At 39.6% G+C, this 17,465-nt stretch overlaps 1 protein-coding gene across 4 annotated transcripts in view; it reads left to right on the plus strand.

Moving 5' to 3' along the window:
• Positions 1-17,465, plus strand: part of LOC121080502 (uncharacterized protein C18orf25) — a 57,785-nt gene that overhangs the window by 11,647 nt on the left and 28,673 nt on the right. For all 4 annotated transcript variants that reach the window (XM_040578551.1, XM_040578550.1, XM_040578549.1 and 1 more), the window contains one exon: positions 11,977-12,793. In XM_040578551.1, coding sequence (XP_040434485.1) covers positions 12,070-12,793 — 724 coding nt within the window. In that variant the 5' untranslated portion in view covers positions 11,977-12,069. The remainder of the gene's footprint in view (positions 1-11,976; positions 12,794-17,465) is intronic.

A 17,465-nucleotide genomic window follows, 5' to 3' on the forward strand; every position in this document is an offset into this window, starting at 1 on the left:
ATTTACATTAGTAGAACTACTACAGAGTGTATCTTATTTCAGTTTTCATGCCAATATCCCCACAGCCTTGCTGACCAAGGGATATTGTTTTACCTGAACTAGGCAGGCCTTCCCCTTATCATTTTTACTGTAACAGGTAAAGCATTTTTCGCCTTTCCTGGAATTTATTCCCAGATATACCTGGTTAAAGATTTCTTTTACTTCAGAAAAGAGGAAAAGAGGACCTCCCTGTTGAATTAAAGATAAGCTCAGTATTTCAATTAATTGATTATTTTTGACTTTTGGTTTCATTTCTCCTTCTTTAAACATCTAGATGTTCTAATAAATCTCATCCCAACAAAGATTTTGGAGATTTTGGCATTCTTATTTGTTTTCTTAGTTTGTACTTTAAAGGTTTCAGGATGTTTTCCTGGTGGCCCGCAGCTCCCACAACTGTAACAAATTATTATTATTTTTTTTTTTTCACTGAAGTTTAACACCAAATAAGTTGGTTTTGTATTCGCTAAAATTCCACCTCATACCCATTCCCTGCCCTAAAGGGGCCGTTACCGGTCCTGTTGTACTGCAAATGCTGCAGCAATTGGGGTGACATTGTCAGGTCCTTCTGCTCAATTGTCAGCAATAGCAACCCCCTCCTCCTTACCAGCAGAAGGGTTCGGGGCAGGAGATGCTGTTCCTGCTCTGCAGGTTACACAGGCCTGCCTCTGCAACAGCACTTCTGTTTTAACTCTTTCTTACCCTGAATGCAAATCTGCTACTTGTTGCTTTAAGTCTGTGTTATTACATATCAGCCTTTGCAGGCAAACAGCAAACACCCTGCCATGCATCCCAGCATGATTCAGTCACACCTTCGAGGAGGTACGGGGGTTTGTACAAACTCACCCCAATACTTTAACACTTTCACAAGGTCTTTGATTTTCCACCCCCACCCACCCCCGCCGCCTCAGGTTTTACATACATTAGTACAAGTTTTTATCTTACAACGTGTTTCATTCTGGTTGCTCCACAGAAGGAACCACAACCTGAGCTTTTTAACACAAAAATTTCAACAAGATCATCCTTCTAGTTTAGGTCTCAGGTTTTTTTTCCCTATCCTTTTCTAGAGCCATAATCAAAGATCAGGTGATGTTAATCCTGCACTCTTTCTGCCACACAAACATATCTGCACACATGCACACATTATTTCATCCCACTTTTGTTCTCTACGAAGAAACAACTTAAGCTGTAAAATTGTGTTGTAATATAAGACTTCCTTTAGGTGGCCATCTTTCACCATCACCTAATGTATACAAAGGCCACCAATTCTGACAATATTTTTAAAATGTCTTTTTTGTTCAAATTTCCTCCGGGAATTCTGCCAAATTCTTTCCAATGCTTCAAAATACATCCCAGGGGTATTTTGGTATTTGTTTCTTGGCTCGGTTTGCCCCCCATCTTCCTAATAAGTCTGATATATTTGCCTACAATGTATTAGTTATTTAGCCTTATTTCTTGGTCTTTATTTTTTTTTTCTTTTGAAAGGAGATAATATGTTTTAGACGCTTGCCACCCTTTGTTCAAGTACACAGACAGCACCTACGACACTAAGGGCAGAGGTTAATTCGTGCTTTTTCCACATGATGTTAGCTCTAATGTTTTGTCCACAGTCTCCCGCTCTAATTCTAATTATGCGTTCCAACACTTCATAAATTGATTTTTCAATCGCTCTGTCCCTCTCTGGCCGGCCCCTCGTGGGGAACACGGACACGCAGATCGGGACTCCCCACTTGCTTCGCAGTGACACTCACACACTTCACACTCTCCGGGCAGCCCTCAGTCACACAGGCAGTATGTTACAAGGTACCGTGCGCTTACATACAGCTCTAGTAACGCTGACAGTTCGCGTTATCACACAAAGTATGCATTTCAATGAACAATTGCCAAAAAACAGATTCTAATTTTTTTCTGGCCTTAAGCAGAGTGTTAAGTTTTCCGTTATTTGCCTAGAATTACCAGAATATTTTTTTCAACATACATTTCATAACTCCAAGTTTGAACATGTAACAAGACAACACACAGAACAAACAAGACACAGAGCGCTATTTCAGTTGTTACATTCTAGGAATTCCCCAATTCTTAAGACAACCTAAAGGAAGTTTTTAGCTTCCCCCTTTTTTTTTTTCCTTTTTTTTTTCCTACGCAAAAGTTTCCCTTTTACTTTTGCTGTGAGGTCCCTCTTGTTCCTGTGAGATTCCGCCTTATTCCGTCCCGCCCCCCGCTTTCCGTCACGAGGCCTCCGGGCTTTTAGGAATGGCAGTAACCTCGGGTTTGCTCGATCTGCCCTCAAGATCGCTAGCGGCCACCCCTTGGTCAGCAACCCCCCTCCCAAGGTACCTTTCCTCCTGGGGACTACGCTGCGCGCCGGACGTCTCCGTGCGTCTCACCAGCCGCCCCGTTACTAAACATACCGTTTTATCCGCGGATCCAGGGGTTTCTCTTCTGCTCCCGGGGGAACAGCTGAGAAGAGGAGGCTCCTCCGAGGAAACCTCCCGGGGCGCGCCTAGGAGCGTCCGCTCCGCAGCTGGTCCCTCAGCTGAGCAGAAATCCTCCTGCCTGGCTCGACAAACTGACGTGCGGAATTAGAAAGTTATAAAGTAGGTATGTTTATTGCGCGCAGATGCACGGGGGATCTCTCCTCCACAAGCGTGCATGCCTGAAGTGATGAACCATCTCACATTTGTACAATAAAACAAATGAATATTCAATTAATGCCTATACATATTTGCTACCTAAACCCACTTAGTCTCCCTTAGTATGTTAATTAGCTTATCAGTCCTTTGCCTGGAATGTGGTGGTCTTGCAGGTTTGTAGGTGATTCATGTTCTTGTGACCATCTGATCTTCTCCAGCAAGGAGGCTTAGCACTCCCTCCCTCTAGATAGCATTGGAATGTCTCTCATCCTTTTCTCATCCTTTTTGTAAATAGCCCCTCTGTTAGAGGAAGAAGGGTAGTTGTCTCCTCAGAGCTGTGTGCCTATGTGACCAGACACCGCACCCATGACTAGTCACCATACCCACATTCCTTGGGCAGACATATACAATCACAATCGATGTCCATTGTCCCCATTTCACACTATTTTTCCATATCATAGGAACGCTGACAGTTCGCGTTATCACACAAAGTACGCATTTCAATGAACAATTGCCAAAAAGCAGATTCTAATTTTTTTCTGGCCTTAAGCAGAGTGTTAATTTTCAGCTATTTGCCTAGAATTTCCAGAATAATTTTTTTTTAACATACATTTCATAACTCCAATTTTGAACGTGTAACAAGACAACACATAGAACAAACAAGACACAGAGCGCTATTTCAGTTGTTATATTCTAGGAATTCTTCAAATCTTAAGACAACCTAAAGGAAGTTTTTAGCTTCCTAAATCTTAAGACAATTAAATAGGGCTATTACCCTTTTCAGAAGGCGTCACTTCTTCTCAACCCTGCGAGACGACATCCCGTCTTTCATCTTATGGGGTAAAATCAAATCTTAAGACAATCAAATATTCAAAACAAAGAATAAATATAAATACCTTTTATGTTGTGCAGAAGTCCTTGTTCACCTGTGTGAGAAGCCAAGGGGTAGGGGAGTCTTGCCGACAGAAGATGCAGTCGGAGCCCTGAGGGTCCCCAGGCCCCTGGATTCCAGCACTGGTGGAGAGTTCTCCTGGCTGGCTTGCCAAATTGATGCCAAAACAGCACAGAGTAACTGCTCAGAGATTAATTTTGTTTTTAAGCAGCAACCCCCACCATATACTCAATAATTCTTTATACTATATGCACTTTAAAACATATAGAGGTTTACACTCACCCCTCGGATGCTCAAGACAGTACTCACACACCCACATTCATACCTTATATAGAAATGTTCTTATATTTGCAACATAAAGTACAACAATTAATATTAGTCCTATAATTATCAATCCTATGTATATGGATTGACTCCAAATCACTGAATGTTTTTAGTCTCCAGACTGATATTACCTTAATGTTGAAACAAATAGTAAAACAGAATCAGAGTTCCAATATTACCTTAATATCGAAACAAATACCAGAACAGAATCAAATATCAATCCTATGTATATGGATTGACTCCAAATTACCCGACGTTTTAGTCTTCAGACTAAAACATAAATTACCAGATCAAAATCAGCTGTATGCCTGCGGTGCTAGCTACCCAGCATACGCCATCCTGCATAAGCACACAGAAATCTTACGACTTACGGATAGCTTTACAGATGGACCGGTCCCCAGAACCAGAAATATCCAGAACAAAACAGTACTGTTCTAAATATAAATAAATATAATATTTTAAATTGATATAATATTTGAATAAAGATAGTACCTTTGCTCCTCAAGATGGAGTCCTTGTCTGCTCCTGCGGTGATCCAGATGAGACGAGGAGCCCCTCCCGGAAAATCCCCAGGGGTACCCTAGGGAGTCCCCACTCTCAATGGGTCCTGCAGAGGAGCTCCCATCTGCGTCGCCAAATTGATTTAAAGAATCAGTCACCAATATTGGAGTGAGCAGAGGTTATCTTTATTCAGCAGCGCTGGGTGCTTGGGGGATCGCTCCACCAAAGTCATGCACACCAAGGGAACCTTTCAGCCCCCTCTTTATACAAGTCACTCATGTCTATTCATTAAATTTCCGGGAACTTATTAACATATCTCCCACCTGGACAACTAGCACACTCCCATTCAAGGATTTAGTATATCTTCAAGTTAACAACATTAACATATCTTGTGCCTGGACAATTAGCACACTCCCTATGTCACCCATTCAAATATTTAGTACATCCTCAAGTCAACAATAAGGGTCTCCTCAGGTAAACATGAGCACATGTTCTTTAAATGAATCATATATGGCCCCTTATTCACTAACGAATTTATTTTTATGAGGACTCTGATTTTTTTTTTTTTTTTTTTTTTTTGTGGGATTCCAGTGGAGCTGGTGAATGTTTCTGGAAGCCTGTGTGCAGGCTTGTTAGCTAACCCGTAGCTGGTAGTTACTTTTCATTTGAAAGAGGTGGAATATGTGCATTAATCATTACAACACAAAAAACTGTATTTAAATGTAAAGTCTTGTTTCTTAGCTATGGTGAAGAACCCTTGATTTTCAGGGTTGTAAAGGATGCTCTGCAAACCTTTGTTTTAACACTTGTAATTTTTATTCAGTCTTTGATAATTTGTATATCCAGCCTGTTTAGCACTCAGTAGGAGCAGCCTGTTTTTAACCTTCGCTTGTTTATGCAAAACCAGTTGAAACACAGCATTAGTATAATACTTTCTTCTTTTGTTTTGCACCAAAATTATCTTACCATGTTGGTTGTGAAGGGTCCTATTCTTTAGGATTGCTACATTGCTACCGGGCCTGATTTATGAATCATCTGATAAAGAGCCAGCTCCACTCCCAGAAACGTGCCTTAGGTAGAACTGTATGCCAGTAGAGTCAGCTTTAGGGCAGCGTTTTCAAAGGAACACTATATAAATTGCATGGTATCTGTGTGGGGGTGGCTTAGTGTTATGAAAAATCTGCTCTAGAGCATCGTGCACACACATCCACACAGAGCTGAGTCAACCGTCTTGAGTTAAATTGAGTGCTGGCCACACTTCTGTTGTTCTAAGTGCATGGATGTGTGTGACACTTACAGGAAAATAAAAAAGAATGTATGGTGTCTTGGGGAGGTGATGAGTCCAAAAGACAGCAGCTGGAAAGCCCAGAAAGCATCAGTACTTCTGTATTTGTCTGGGTGCAGAATAATCTTTTCTGATAGAGGTTTAATTATTTGGGTTGATAAGTTTTTAAGTTACTTAGACATTTTGCTCTTGGGCATATCTGTAAGTGTTATTCGTACTAGAATACCACTGGTGTGTTTGCTGAATTAACTGTGTTGGCTTTTAATGGAAAGGAAGGCAATTTGAGTAGAAAAAAAGTGCAACCAACACGCAGATACAGCTACAAAGGGTTTTGGTGAAGCTTCAGAAGTGGACAATCATTGAGACTTCACATGCTCAGAGGTATGTGGCACTCCATCAGAAGAGGGCATAACTTTGGTCTTTGCCAAAAGTTTCTCCTGTATTATGAAGTGGACTTGTGCATTATTATCAACTCTTCAGTATCTAGTTCATGTGCTGCTTCTGTCCTTTCCCAACCCACCATCCTTAGACACATAGTCTATCAAGTGTTTGAATCAGTGTTCTTGATGAGCTTTGCCTGAGGGTTTACATTTTTTAAAAAAATCAGTAGTTTTACCTAATTTTATTAGCCTCTCACACCTCTTGATTTATTCCATCTGTGCTCAGTTATGTTAGTAAATGTGAGATAATTTAATCCACTGGTGATGGAAATAATTGTTTATGTAAGTATGAGCCACTATAGTCTTTAGTTCTGTATAAATACGAAAACATTCAGATTTAGATGAAAATACTGACTTCTGTGATGCTGGAGCAGTAAGGTAGTAGATGCTCTGGAAGGATCTTGGGAGTTAGCTGTGTATTCTGAACAGCTAACTGCTGTGCAGCAGTGCAGTTTGACTTAATCTTTTCATTTTCGTAGTCACAAAAGCTTAAGGAATGTACTTGATATTATTTTCTGAAGAGGGTCCCTCGTAGAGAGTCGGCCAAGTCACGACAATCACACCAATATGACTACATGCCGTGCTCACTTTATTAAACAAACAGGTCATATTTATAACTTAAACCGACCGCTCACACGACTTTACACACAGGTGATTGGATAAAAGTCTCTGGTCACATGGGGGTCCGTGTCACTGATCGGTGAGCATGCTGCAGGCGCCTGATCAGAGTGTGCCGATGAGAGTGTGTTGATTTCGCAATTCCCAGGACTTGCTCTGCACCTGGCTTCTTGTTTGTGCATAGCTTGTTTTCTTTCTCCCACTGCTTGTTCCCAGGACAATTTAAAGTTGCTCTGCAGCTTCAACTAACAGGCCTGGGTTGTCCAACCTGGACAATGGTAACATATGTCCTCAGTTCTTTTAAAAATCCCTCTACAATTTTCTGCAAAAATGTAGGTGCCACTTCTCTCTCTCTCTTTTTTTTTTTTTTTTTTTTTTTTTTTTAATTACAGCTTGTGAATGAATGGCTAGTGATGTGTGGAAGTAGGTGGTTCAAAATTTTCTTTCAGCGCTAGCTAAAATGGCATTGTAAGTTCTGCTAGATATTTTTTTTCATTTAAACAGTTGCTAGAACTGGCATAAGAATGTGTTACAGTTGAAAGCAAGGAAAAAAGTGGTCTCTTGGACTCTGAATAAGAGGAAATGTGTCAGTAATAAACTAAAGTAACTTTTAACAGGAAGCTGCTGTGAAAAAGTTAATACTTCTGAAGTAAGAATCTGTCATATCCACAGCTGCTGAAAAGAGCAACTGGTTTGCTTCATATAAGCTAGGCATTCTTTATCATTAATCAGTTCAATAACACTTAAAAGGACAACGTACAATTAAGGTTAGGGTGTCATGTTGTTTATTAAGTAATTCAGGCCTTTTCATGTGTTTGGGTGAAACTCATTTCCTTCTGACATTGCAAAATATATGGGTATAAAGAAGAACATCTACAGAGAACAAACCAAACAAAAATATTATGAAGGATGAGGTATGAGGGGCCAGTTATTGACTGATAAAGAGCATGCATGCCAATTTTGATATAACTCTGTGCAGTAGTATATTAGTAGCATATGTTCTATGATAGTTGTTCTCTAGGAAACTGTTAACGCCTCTGCATTTAATTTTTTTTAGTAACTTTTTTATCTTCAAAAGTTTCTTCTCAGAGCAAACAGTGCTGTCAAAAGAAACACTCTGTACCCTCTCCTGTGGCTAGTCAGAGCCTGTGAGTTCAGGGTGTGATGAGACCAAACAGCAGGTAGTTTTTAATCAGATTTGTTTTTTTTTCTAAAGAGATGGTTTGCGCTTGCCCTCTTTTTCCTCCTTCCTGCCAGCACTGGCAGAAAATTTTACTTTTTTTCTGGTTTTTTTTTTTTTCTGCTGGCTTAGTGAAGTAAATCTACCCAAGAAAGGATGAGCCAGTTTTGGTGCAAAGGAGGGAATATGATTGTGCACTCACCATTAGGTGGTAAAAAAGTAGGGGGTAAACCCCATGCCTGTTAGTGGCAGCAAACTCTTAGACTGGCTGGGCTGCCTATGCTAATCTGACCTTCAAAAGCCTTCTGGATTTCTTCACTAAAGCGTGGGTTTCATAGTGTGCAAATTCTGTGCCTTTATAAATGAGTCCACAATTTGAAAATATTTTCCAGGTAATGGAACAGTTAGATATTTAATAGCTTCTGCATACTGGTGTATTCTATGTGTGACTGGAAAATAAAATAATTTCTGTTGAAAAAATCTAGCACAGAAGTTTTTACAGAACTTCCTTTTAAAATCATCAGTGCAGTATCTGTGCTTCAGAAAAAGGAGAATGACGTTTCTGAGCAATGTCTAATTAAGTATCCATCTGTGTCTTGTAAGCATCACAACTTATTTTTCAGTACCATGTTATCATTTAAGTCAAAAACTAGTCTTTCTATAGCATCACCTTGAGAGTGCCTTTTCTAGTACTGTTACTAGAAAAATGAGTGGCAAGAGAGGAATGGGAGTTTTTCAGCACAGTCTCTTCTTCCCTCTGATGTATACTATACATTTCTTAAGTAAAACTGAATAAGTAATTTTTTTCTTTCTTTGAGACAAGGCTTTCCTGATGTCGATATTTCCCCCTGAACTGTTTGTGTTCTTCCCTGCAGTGAAGTCTGAGTAACAATAAACTTTTTTTTCCACTGAGATAAATATGAAGTTTTTTTAATATACATACTAATACTGGAATTGTTGACATTTAAAAAGCCAGTTCAAGGGACCTGGAGAGTACAAACCTTTCAGAGCAATTATTTTTTCCACACACGCAGAAACACATTTCAACGTTGACCAGATCACTTCTGTGAAGTTACTAGTCCCTGTGCTGCCTTCTCACTGCAAATACAATTCACTGATCACTGTGTGGGAGATCAAACCAGCATGGTTTGAGTAGTAAAAGTAAGATCCTACTTAATAATAAAAAAAATAATCTTAAGTCATTGTAATTAGACTGTTAGCAAGGTGGCAACATGTAGATGAAACATTTTTTTCTGGATGATCGACTAGGGCAGGGGTCCTCAAACTTTTTAACCAGGGGGCCGGCGTGCGGATGCAGTGGCAGGCAGTCATCTGCGGCTGCTTGGTTTCTCCCCCCAACCCCCGGCGCGGGGTGTGTCTGTAAATACTGGGGGCCGGATTGAGGACCCTGGGGGGGCGTATCCGGCCCGTGGGCTGTAGTTTGAGGACCCCTGGACTAGAGGGATGGAAAGGTAAAGTACAGGTGTTCTTAATCCCTTTGGGAGCTGTGAGGTAGATGATGTTCCCAAGTAGAATGTTTGTGGAAAAAAAATAATAATCCCTAGTTCGCTTTGGCAGCCCTTTAGCTTTGTTTTGAGCTGTGTTCTTTGTGTTCCCCAGGCTAAAATGATGAATAGTGCAGAAGCTGTTCTGCAGTTATTAGTGTGAATACTTAAATACATTTCTTCCGGCCCAGCTAATGTTCTTTTGGTATGTGAGCAGCCAAATATTTTCTTGCATGTACATTTCAAAACTCTTAGAAAATTTATTTTTCTTTTCAAAGTGCTTGACCCAAGTGAAGCTGGGAGCTGCATTAGCAGGTACAATGCATATCCCACTGTGTAAAACTCTTGGCCAGTCATTCAGTAGTCAAAGCTGTGTTTTACTTACCTGTATAATAGGAGAGTTATTTGATACTGTAAATTTGCAGATGAAATATGTAGAAATACTGATTTTATTACAGTATTGAGATGCGTTTATGTCTCAGAACTTGTGTATTCATCTAGGTTTGATGCTGTGCTATGGCCTTGGAAAAAAATTGGTTCTTACATGTTATTTATTGCCTACATTAAATTGCCATCTCCAGAAATTCTTCTTTTAAGTTACTTTCAAGAGGGTTTTACCCAGTATTGGCAAACATTTTTCTTTATATGTTCCTGTATTTTTCAATATGTGTCTTATTCTTTCTTTCTTTTTTTTTTTTTTTTTGGAAGTAAAATACTGGGCTTATTGCTTTGGGGTTTGGGATTTTGATTTGGTGTGGGGTTTTTTTTCATGTTTAGCAGACCTAGAGTTGTCATCTCAGTCTTTCTTGTGTTGTCTGGTACTAACTAAGCTTTTTTCCTTAACTGGTGTTTCTCTCCCATAAATATTTGTACCTTTTACCATACAGCATTTCATTCATTAGCCTGAAAGAAGCATGAACTCTATTTTAGTATTCTTTAAAAATGAAGTTTCAAAGTGGGTTAGGGCAGACGGAACAACACTGAGCCTTTCACAGCACTTTTTAGAAGGAGGGAAGTAACCTTCTGTGCTGTAGCTGGAGCTGGGGGAAGCAGCATATGATTACATATATATAATTACGGCAGATTGGGGGTGGTTCAGGAGACTGAGGAAGGTTTATCAGAGTACAGAAAAATCTTTGAACCATCTTTGCTTTCTCGTGCTGCTCAAGTACTAATTGCCCTTGTCTGCAGAAATGCATTTTTTTAAACAGTAGATTTAATCTCACTACTGCTTCTTGTTTACGCTTTTTTTGAAGTGCCATAAATTTGTTTACAATACTTCTCAACCCATAAACTATTTGTTCCATATCATTCACCTATAAGCGACTGTGGTAATGAAAGATCTTTATTCTATGTGGAATTTGAGGTGAAAATTGAGATGGAAGGCAAAGTGTGAATAATGAAGATAAAATGATAAATATTGATCTCAAACAAAATTTCCCTGAAGTTCATTCTGGTAGTTCTGGGTTGATAACGTGCAAGTTATCAATCAGATAAATAGCTTGGGTTTTGTATTTGCACTGAAGCAATGCAATTTATTAAATTATAACTTGAAGTAGAATGTAGGATACTGGTGTGGGTGGATACTGTTTCTTGCTTGCAGCCCATACTATTTGGTGCTGTTTTCCTGGCAGATTTGAGAGAAACTAGGTCAGCCTGTAGGTTCTCATGTAACCAGGACTTGTATGGGAGACACTCAGGGAGCACTTGAATGGTGAATTAGATGCTCCTAAAAAGACTTTACATGACTCACCAGCATGGTGGTTCTCTGCTGAGAACAAATCTGTGTTACATGTAGCTAATGCATCTAAAGACATTGCCCATAGATGTCGTAAACCCCCTCTCTACAACAATTTAGTATTGCTTCATGGCATTTCTTGTAAATACGTCTTTGGTACATAAAAGCTACTGGCAGAGGTGTTCCACTGGCAAAGGAAGGTATGTGTAGTCTTGCTCTATAATGTTCAGCAGCTGCTCGGTGTCTGCTCAAAGTGACTGTATTTCTCCTGTGTCATGTTGGTACTGTGAGTCTGCAAATACCATAAATCCATTGTAATTTTATAAGGTTGAGGTCCTGTTCAACTGAAAGTAGATTTCTCATAGATATGGAAACTGAACTATATTCTGGTCTGTTCAGGTGGATGACTACGAAGTCTGGGAATTTTCAGGCTGGCATTGTTCATGCAGACTACAATTCTCCATTAAAATAGGTTTTAAAGTTCTAGGTAAAGAAGTGTAGCGTATGTTGCTTAAATGTATTGATTTACATTTTATAAAGTAAGAGTTTAGAAAGATTTTTCTTATTTTCTGATCTGGTTTGATTATTCTAGTGAGGTGAACCATGTTTAACGTGATTCCAGTACTGTCTTTCATGGGTGTGTAAAAGGAAGAGTAGTTTGGTGTAACTGGATGAGTTCACCAGGAAAAAGTAAATGAAGAAAACCAGTATGATACTGAACCATACTGTCTGTAATTGAAAGCAGTGAGTTGTTTAGGTAATACTGTGAAGAACAGGATTGAGTTATCTGGGTAAATTATTCTTGCTGTTTTGTTCTCGTGCAGGCTGCTGTATTGTTGAAGTCCATATCTGTTTCACCCGGTCTTCCAGACCATGTGCTCCATGCTTTGAGACCAGGAGGACTTTAGTGTTCTGAAATGAAGATGGAGGCAGTGGGAAAAGCAGAAGAACTTGTTGATTCAGAAGTTCCACCAAAGACTTCTGAAAAGCAAGAGACTGCTCCTGATGAAGATGGACTTATAGAACTGGAGACGCAAACTCAGAAAGATAACGTGCCCACTGCAGCAGACTCTGCAGTGCTCTCTTCGATGCCTTGCTTACTGATGGAACTGAGGCGAGACTCCTCGGAGTCTCAGCTAGCATCTACGGAGAGTGATAAGCCACCGGGTGGTCGAGTTTACGAGAGTGACTCTTCTAATCATTGTATGCTTTCCCCTTCTTCCAGTGGGCATTTGGCTGACTCAGATACATTGTCTTCCACAGAAGACAATGAGCCCTGTCACGCTGAAGCTGCTGTAGAGGGAGACCCTTCTGTGGTGTCTGGGGCTGCAGCTGGGAGGAAATCCAGGCGATCCAGGTCCGAAAGTGAAACTTCAACAATGGCTGCCAAGAAAAACCGACAGTCTAGTGATAAGCAGAATGGTCGAGTTACCAAGGTAAAAGGTCATCGAAGCCAAAAGCACAAAGAAAGAATCCGGCTCTTAAGACAGAAACGGGAAGCAGCTGCTCGCAAGAAGTACAACCTGCTGCAGGACAGCAGTACCAGTGATAGTGACCTGACGTGTGACTCAAGCACGAGTTCCTCAGATGATGATGAAGAGGTTTCAGGGAGCAGCAAGACAATCACTGCAGAGATACCAGGTAGAGGATGTTTTTTAAACTGAACTGTAACGCATCTGACATCGTTTCTCAGCTGTCATGCTAAATTAGATGAGTGACGCTTGAGAAAAACCAGGAGAACTGCAGCTCTGTGTAAATTTGAAGACTGCAGTATATTAACAAGACATGGGCAAATTTAGAAATCAGTTCTATGGTTTCAGTGCACTTTTGCACACCAACAAAACATAGAAATGGTAAATTGGAGGAAGGACCATCTTTGAATTCTGGAATTTTCAGATCTTTTCCTTTGTAAGCCTATATTAACTCCTATCAGTGCTGTCAAATCCCATTAGATGGTGATGATTCTTAAGATAAGTGGCCATCTTTGCTTTAATATATTAAGACCAGAGCTTGGCAGCTGTGTTGGAAATAACGTGGCATACCTCTTGCCTGTGTTACAGTAAGGCCCTGTTCATTATTGCACTTCTGCTGTGCTTTCAGCTCTCTGTTTCAGTGCATGACAAACCTACTTAGCCTTATTGTAAATCCTTGCAGATTGCAGCTGGTTACCTATTTTAGGACATAAATATGAATTTGTTTACACAGGTGCCCTGGCTATATCCACGCCTAAATTTTCAGCATTTCAGACAAAGCTTTTACCATTTTCTTATGTTGTAAGGATCTATAATTTCTATACTTTTAATTTTCTGACACATCCATGTTAAGATTGGAGGCAGCAAATTATAGGGGTCTTCTCATGATTTTATTAGCAAAAGAAAGACGAATTCTTCAAGTTCTTTGTCTGCTGAGTCTTTGTTACTTTATCAGCCCAAGTGCCGTGGACAGGATTTTGCGTGAATTATTTTGGCAGCATATTATACCATAGAACCGTCATCATATGGCAATCAAAAATAAACTCGCATCAAAATAAAGTTTTTGGCTTGCCAATTTTTACTGGGTTACATGCCTTTTTGCCTCCTGTGCTAGAAGTCTTTTTGAGGATTTTTTTTGATAAATCTCAGTTTACACAGGGCAAGAACATTTAAAGGAAAACTGCAATAATTAGTCTGAAGTTGCTGAACTAATGTTTGCTTGATGAATTATTTAAAATATTTGCAGCAGATTTTACAAATAACTGTTTTAACTGACTTGATTATGGTGAATGATTCTGTCACCATGAGAACTGGCTTTTTTCCCCCCACATATTGCCAGGAAGCAGGTTGCACAAAGGAAGTTAATGTTTATTATTGGAAGGTCTGGGAAAGGTATAGTTCTCCTATAATTATTGTGTAGTAAACTTTTAATAGAGATCTAAAATTATTTTTACTCATTTTGTAGTCAAACTTCTAGCTTTCATAAATTTGTGCCTTTTTATTTACTATATGTACACTTTGCTGGGCAATTAAAGCCTGGTTTAGAGCCTGTCAAAGAAGGCTGTTTCATTGAGTTTTGGGACAGGTTCCTCCCCACCCCCCAAAAAAACCCAAAACACACATAATCAATCCCCCAGGTTATATTATTTTTTTAAGTCATAAAAGTACCTTGTGACCCAGAAAGGCACCACAGGGTATTTTCAGATCTGCTTAGATTTCTGACTTCCATTGCAGAGGCCTGAAACCACTCTAGGGTACTTTTTCTGTGTCACTAGACTCTTCTGCATTTGAGCTCTCTGTCTTAACTGTGAGATGCCTGCAGTGAAAGCATCCCATTGCAGTGCACAAAATAACTTGATTATTTAGTGATGATCACACCAAGGCCCAATTTTACCTGCAATGCAAGATATGGGAGTGCAAAAACCGTTCTGAGGAACAATGACTTTTATTCTTATTTCGTAGCTCGTGTATCATCTGCTTGATACTAAATTACATTTAAGACATTAAAAATTCTGATCTGTCCTTTTGGAATTAGATGCAATGCGTACCTGCCACATTGCGGTTTTCCTTTAAATAGAAACAACTTGGTTTGTGGGAAATGGTCTTCAAGTACAAGAGAAAAATATTCTCTAGAGAGGTAAGGACGAGGTTGGCCAAAAATGTATCCTGTGCTACTTGTGGGTTAATGAAGAAGCATTGTGGTGTTAACAGATGCAGCGGATCTGTGAGTCTGAGCAGGACTCCCAGCTCTCCATCACAGCAGTAGGTTCACATGCCATCTGCAATCCCTCTTCTTGGAACTGGCAAAGTACTTAGTTTATTTTTTTGGACTAGAAAGCCATTTTAGTGCACTTAGCATTACACTGTGAATATCCTAAAAACTTAGGGAACATGTGGGTAGCAAGTAATACAGGGTATCAAAAAGCATTACTGGAAACTCAGGCTGTGAGTGTCCTCTGTGCACGGTTAAAAGCTAAGAGGCTTAACTTGAATGTGAACATCAAGAAACTACAGTGCATCTGTCAGGAAGACAAAAGCATGAAAAAAAACTCTTGCCTTTACTTTTGAAAAGAGTCTGTACACATTGATGCAGAAGAATTTTACAGGTAGCCTGTAGTTCCCCCTGGTCTTACTGTATTTGGGCGCTTCAGCTGTGTTGTTGGTAAACTGTCTCAACGCCGCCTATTATTGGGACTGATTTTCAAATGTCTGTTGCCTGAAAAGTAGCTTTGCCAACAGAGATACTCTAAAATTTTTAGTGACAAGTTAATGTGGCTTTCATGTATGAAGGTTATACCTAGTCTGGCCCTTAACCTTCTGTCGACGTGTGCAGCGTTACAGGAGGCAGTTCACTTGCACATGGTCTGCAAATTGAGGTGCCACGTTTGAGAACACAGTAGTTTTTCATGTTGTGTAACTAAACCTTTTCCATTTTAATAGTGCAGTTACTTTTTTTAAAGCATCCGCATCACTGGCTCTGAAATGTTTGGCTAAATTAGTAAGGTAAGGAAAATCTTCAGTGAAATACATAATGCCATGAAGTTGGGAACTGAGCAGTTGTGCAGTAGTCAGGTCTCTCTGCTGAACACAAATGTAATGTGGATTAAAATACTGGCAGGCTTGGTTTTCTTCTCAAGGAGTATTGAAGAGCAAAGAATTGAGGTCTTACAGGTAATACTTCAATACAAATATTGTGAGCTTAGTAGGAGCTAAGCACAATATATGTTAAGTTATTCTGAATGTATTATATGGTGTTAATTTACACCTGAAAATACAGGTTCAGTCTAAACTTCATGGGTGCTACTGAGAATCTTTTCAATGACCTAAGCAGCCATAATCTTGGGCTCCTTAATTCAGGGAATGCCATGATTTTTTAAATTATTGCAGATGAAGACCAATTTCTTATCTTTTAATGATTGAGCCTCTCTGTTGGCATTTAGGATTTTACCATTCTTAAACACCAGGTAGCATTCATGGCATAAGAGGATGGTCTTTGAGTCCTGAAATAGGTTCTACTAGACCTGCTGCTGTTGAAAGTTTTTCCTTTATAAACAATCTGAAATTTGACCATGCAAATTACTCTGAATGAAACTGGCATGAGAGCAAGGCTGGAAATCAATATTTATTTCTGTCTAAACACTTCCTTGTAAGGAAGAGTTTTTACAAATTCAATTATAATATGAAAATACTGGCATTTCACTGCCATTGTGCTTTCTGCAACTCAGAAAAATCTGAATTGAAATAGGGGGTTTTAGACTTTCCAAAAATCTGTTTAAAAATTTGAGTACTGATGTTGAAAAGGTGTTGTAGCACACTTTGTTAAAATAAAAAAATAAATGTTAATATGCAGAAATACAAAGAGTGTGTGTGAGGGACTCTCAGCCAGGTTACTTCCTCCGAAGAATTATGCATAGATCTTGGATGAAGCATCTTGCAAGGAATGAATTTACTTGAAATAATTCAGGATGACAATAATACAGGGGTCCTCAAACTTTTTAAACAGGGGGCTGGCGCGGATGCAGTGGCAGGCAGTCATCTGCGGCTGCTTGGTTTCCCCCCCCAACCCCTGGCAGGGGGGGCGGGGGAGTCTGTAAATACCGGGGGCCGGATTGAGGACCCTGGGGGGCCGTATCCGGCCCGCGGGCCATAGCTTGAGGACCCCTGCAATAATATAACAGGGTTGGGGGAAATACTAGGAGCAATTTGCAGTAAGATACTAATTTGGAAATGACATAACTCAGAGGACTCCACCATTGCTAATTAGAATGTAGATACACCATATTATCTTAAATTGTTAAGCTGTCAGACTTCCTAAATCAAATAACTTTGGATTTGGTTATTATTTAGATACTACTTAATAGTTCCCATGAAGAGATGGTGTTGGAGCACTTCTTAGGTGCTGTTTTGCAGGAGGTATTGTCTTGAAAATAAGTCTTGGATTTTGATGCCTTTGTGATTGCAAATTTTTTTACCTTTTAACTTGGTGTAACTTCAAAAACTATAGAGCTGTAAGCTTACAGATAGCAAAGGGGCCAATCAGATAAATGCTAGCATTTTGAATATAATAAAAATGTGGGTTTAGGCTTGTTGTTTTTCAACCCTGAAGGCCACCAGTAAAGAAAAGATTGAGTAAGGCTTATTTTAAGGACTGCGAGGGAAGCACTTGAAACATTGATTTGCTGCAACTGTAAATTGTACTTATACTATGAATGATGCCTTTTAAAAATAGTGTTGCAGGGTAATATATGTTTCAATAAATAGTTTCTTCAGTTTACAAAACAATTTTGTCAGCTTTCACCATGCTAGTTCATTCTTGACTTTCAAAGCCTAATTAGGTTGTC

This window comes from Falco naumanni, chromosome W (assembly GCF_017639655.2).
Source record: "Falco naumanni isolate bFalNau1 chromosome W, bFalNau1.pat, whole genome shotgun sequence".
NCBI lineage: Eukaryota > Metazoa > Chordata > Aves > Falconiformes > Falconidae > Falco > Falco naumanni.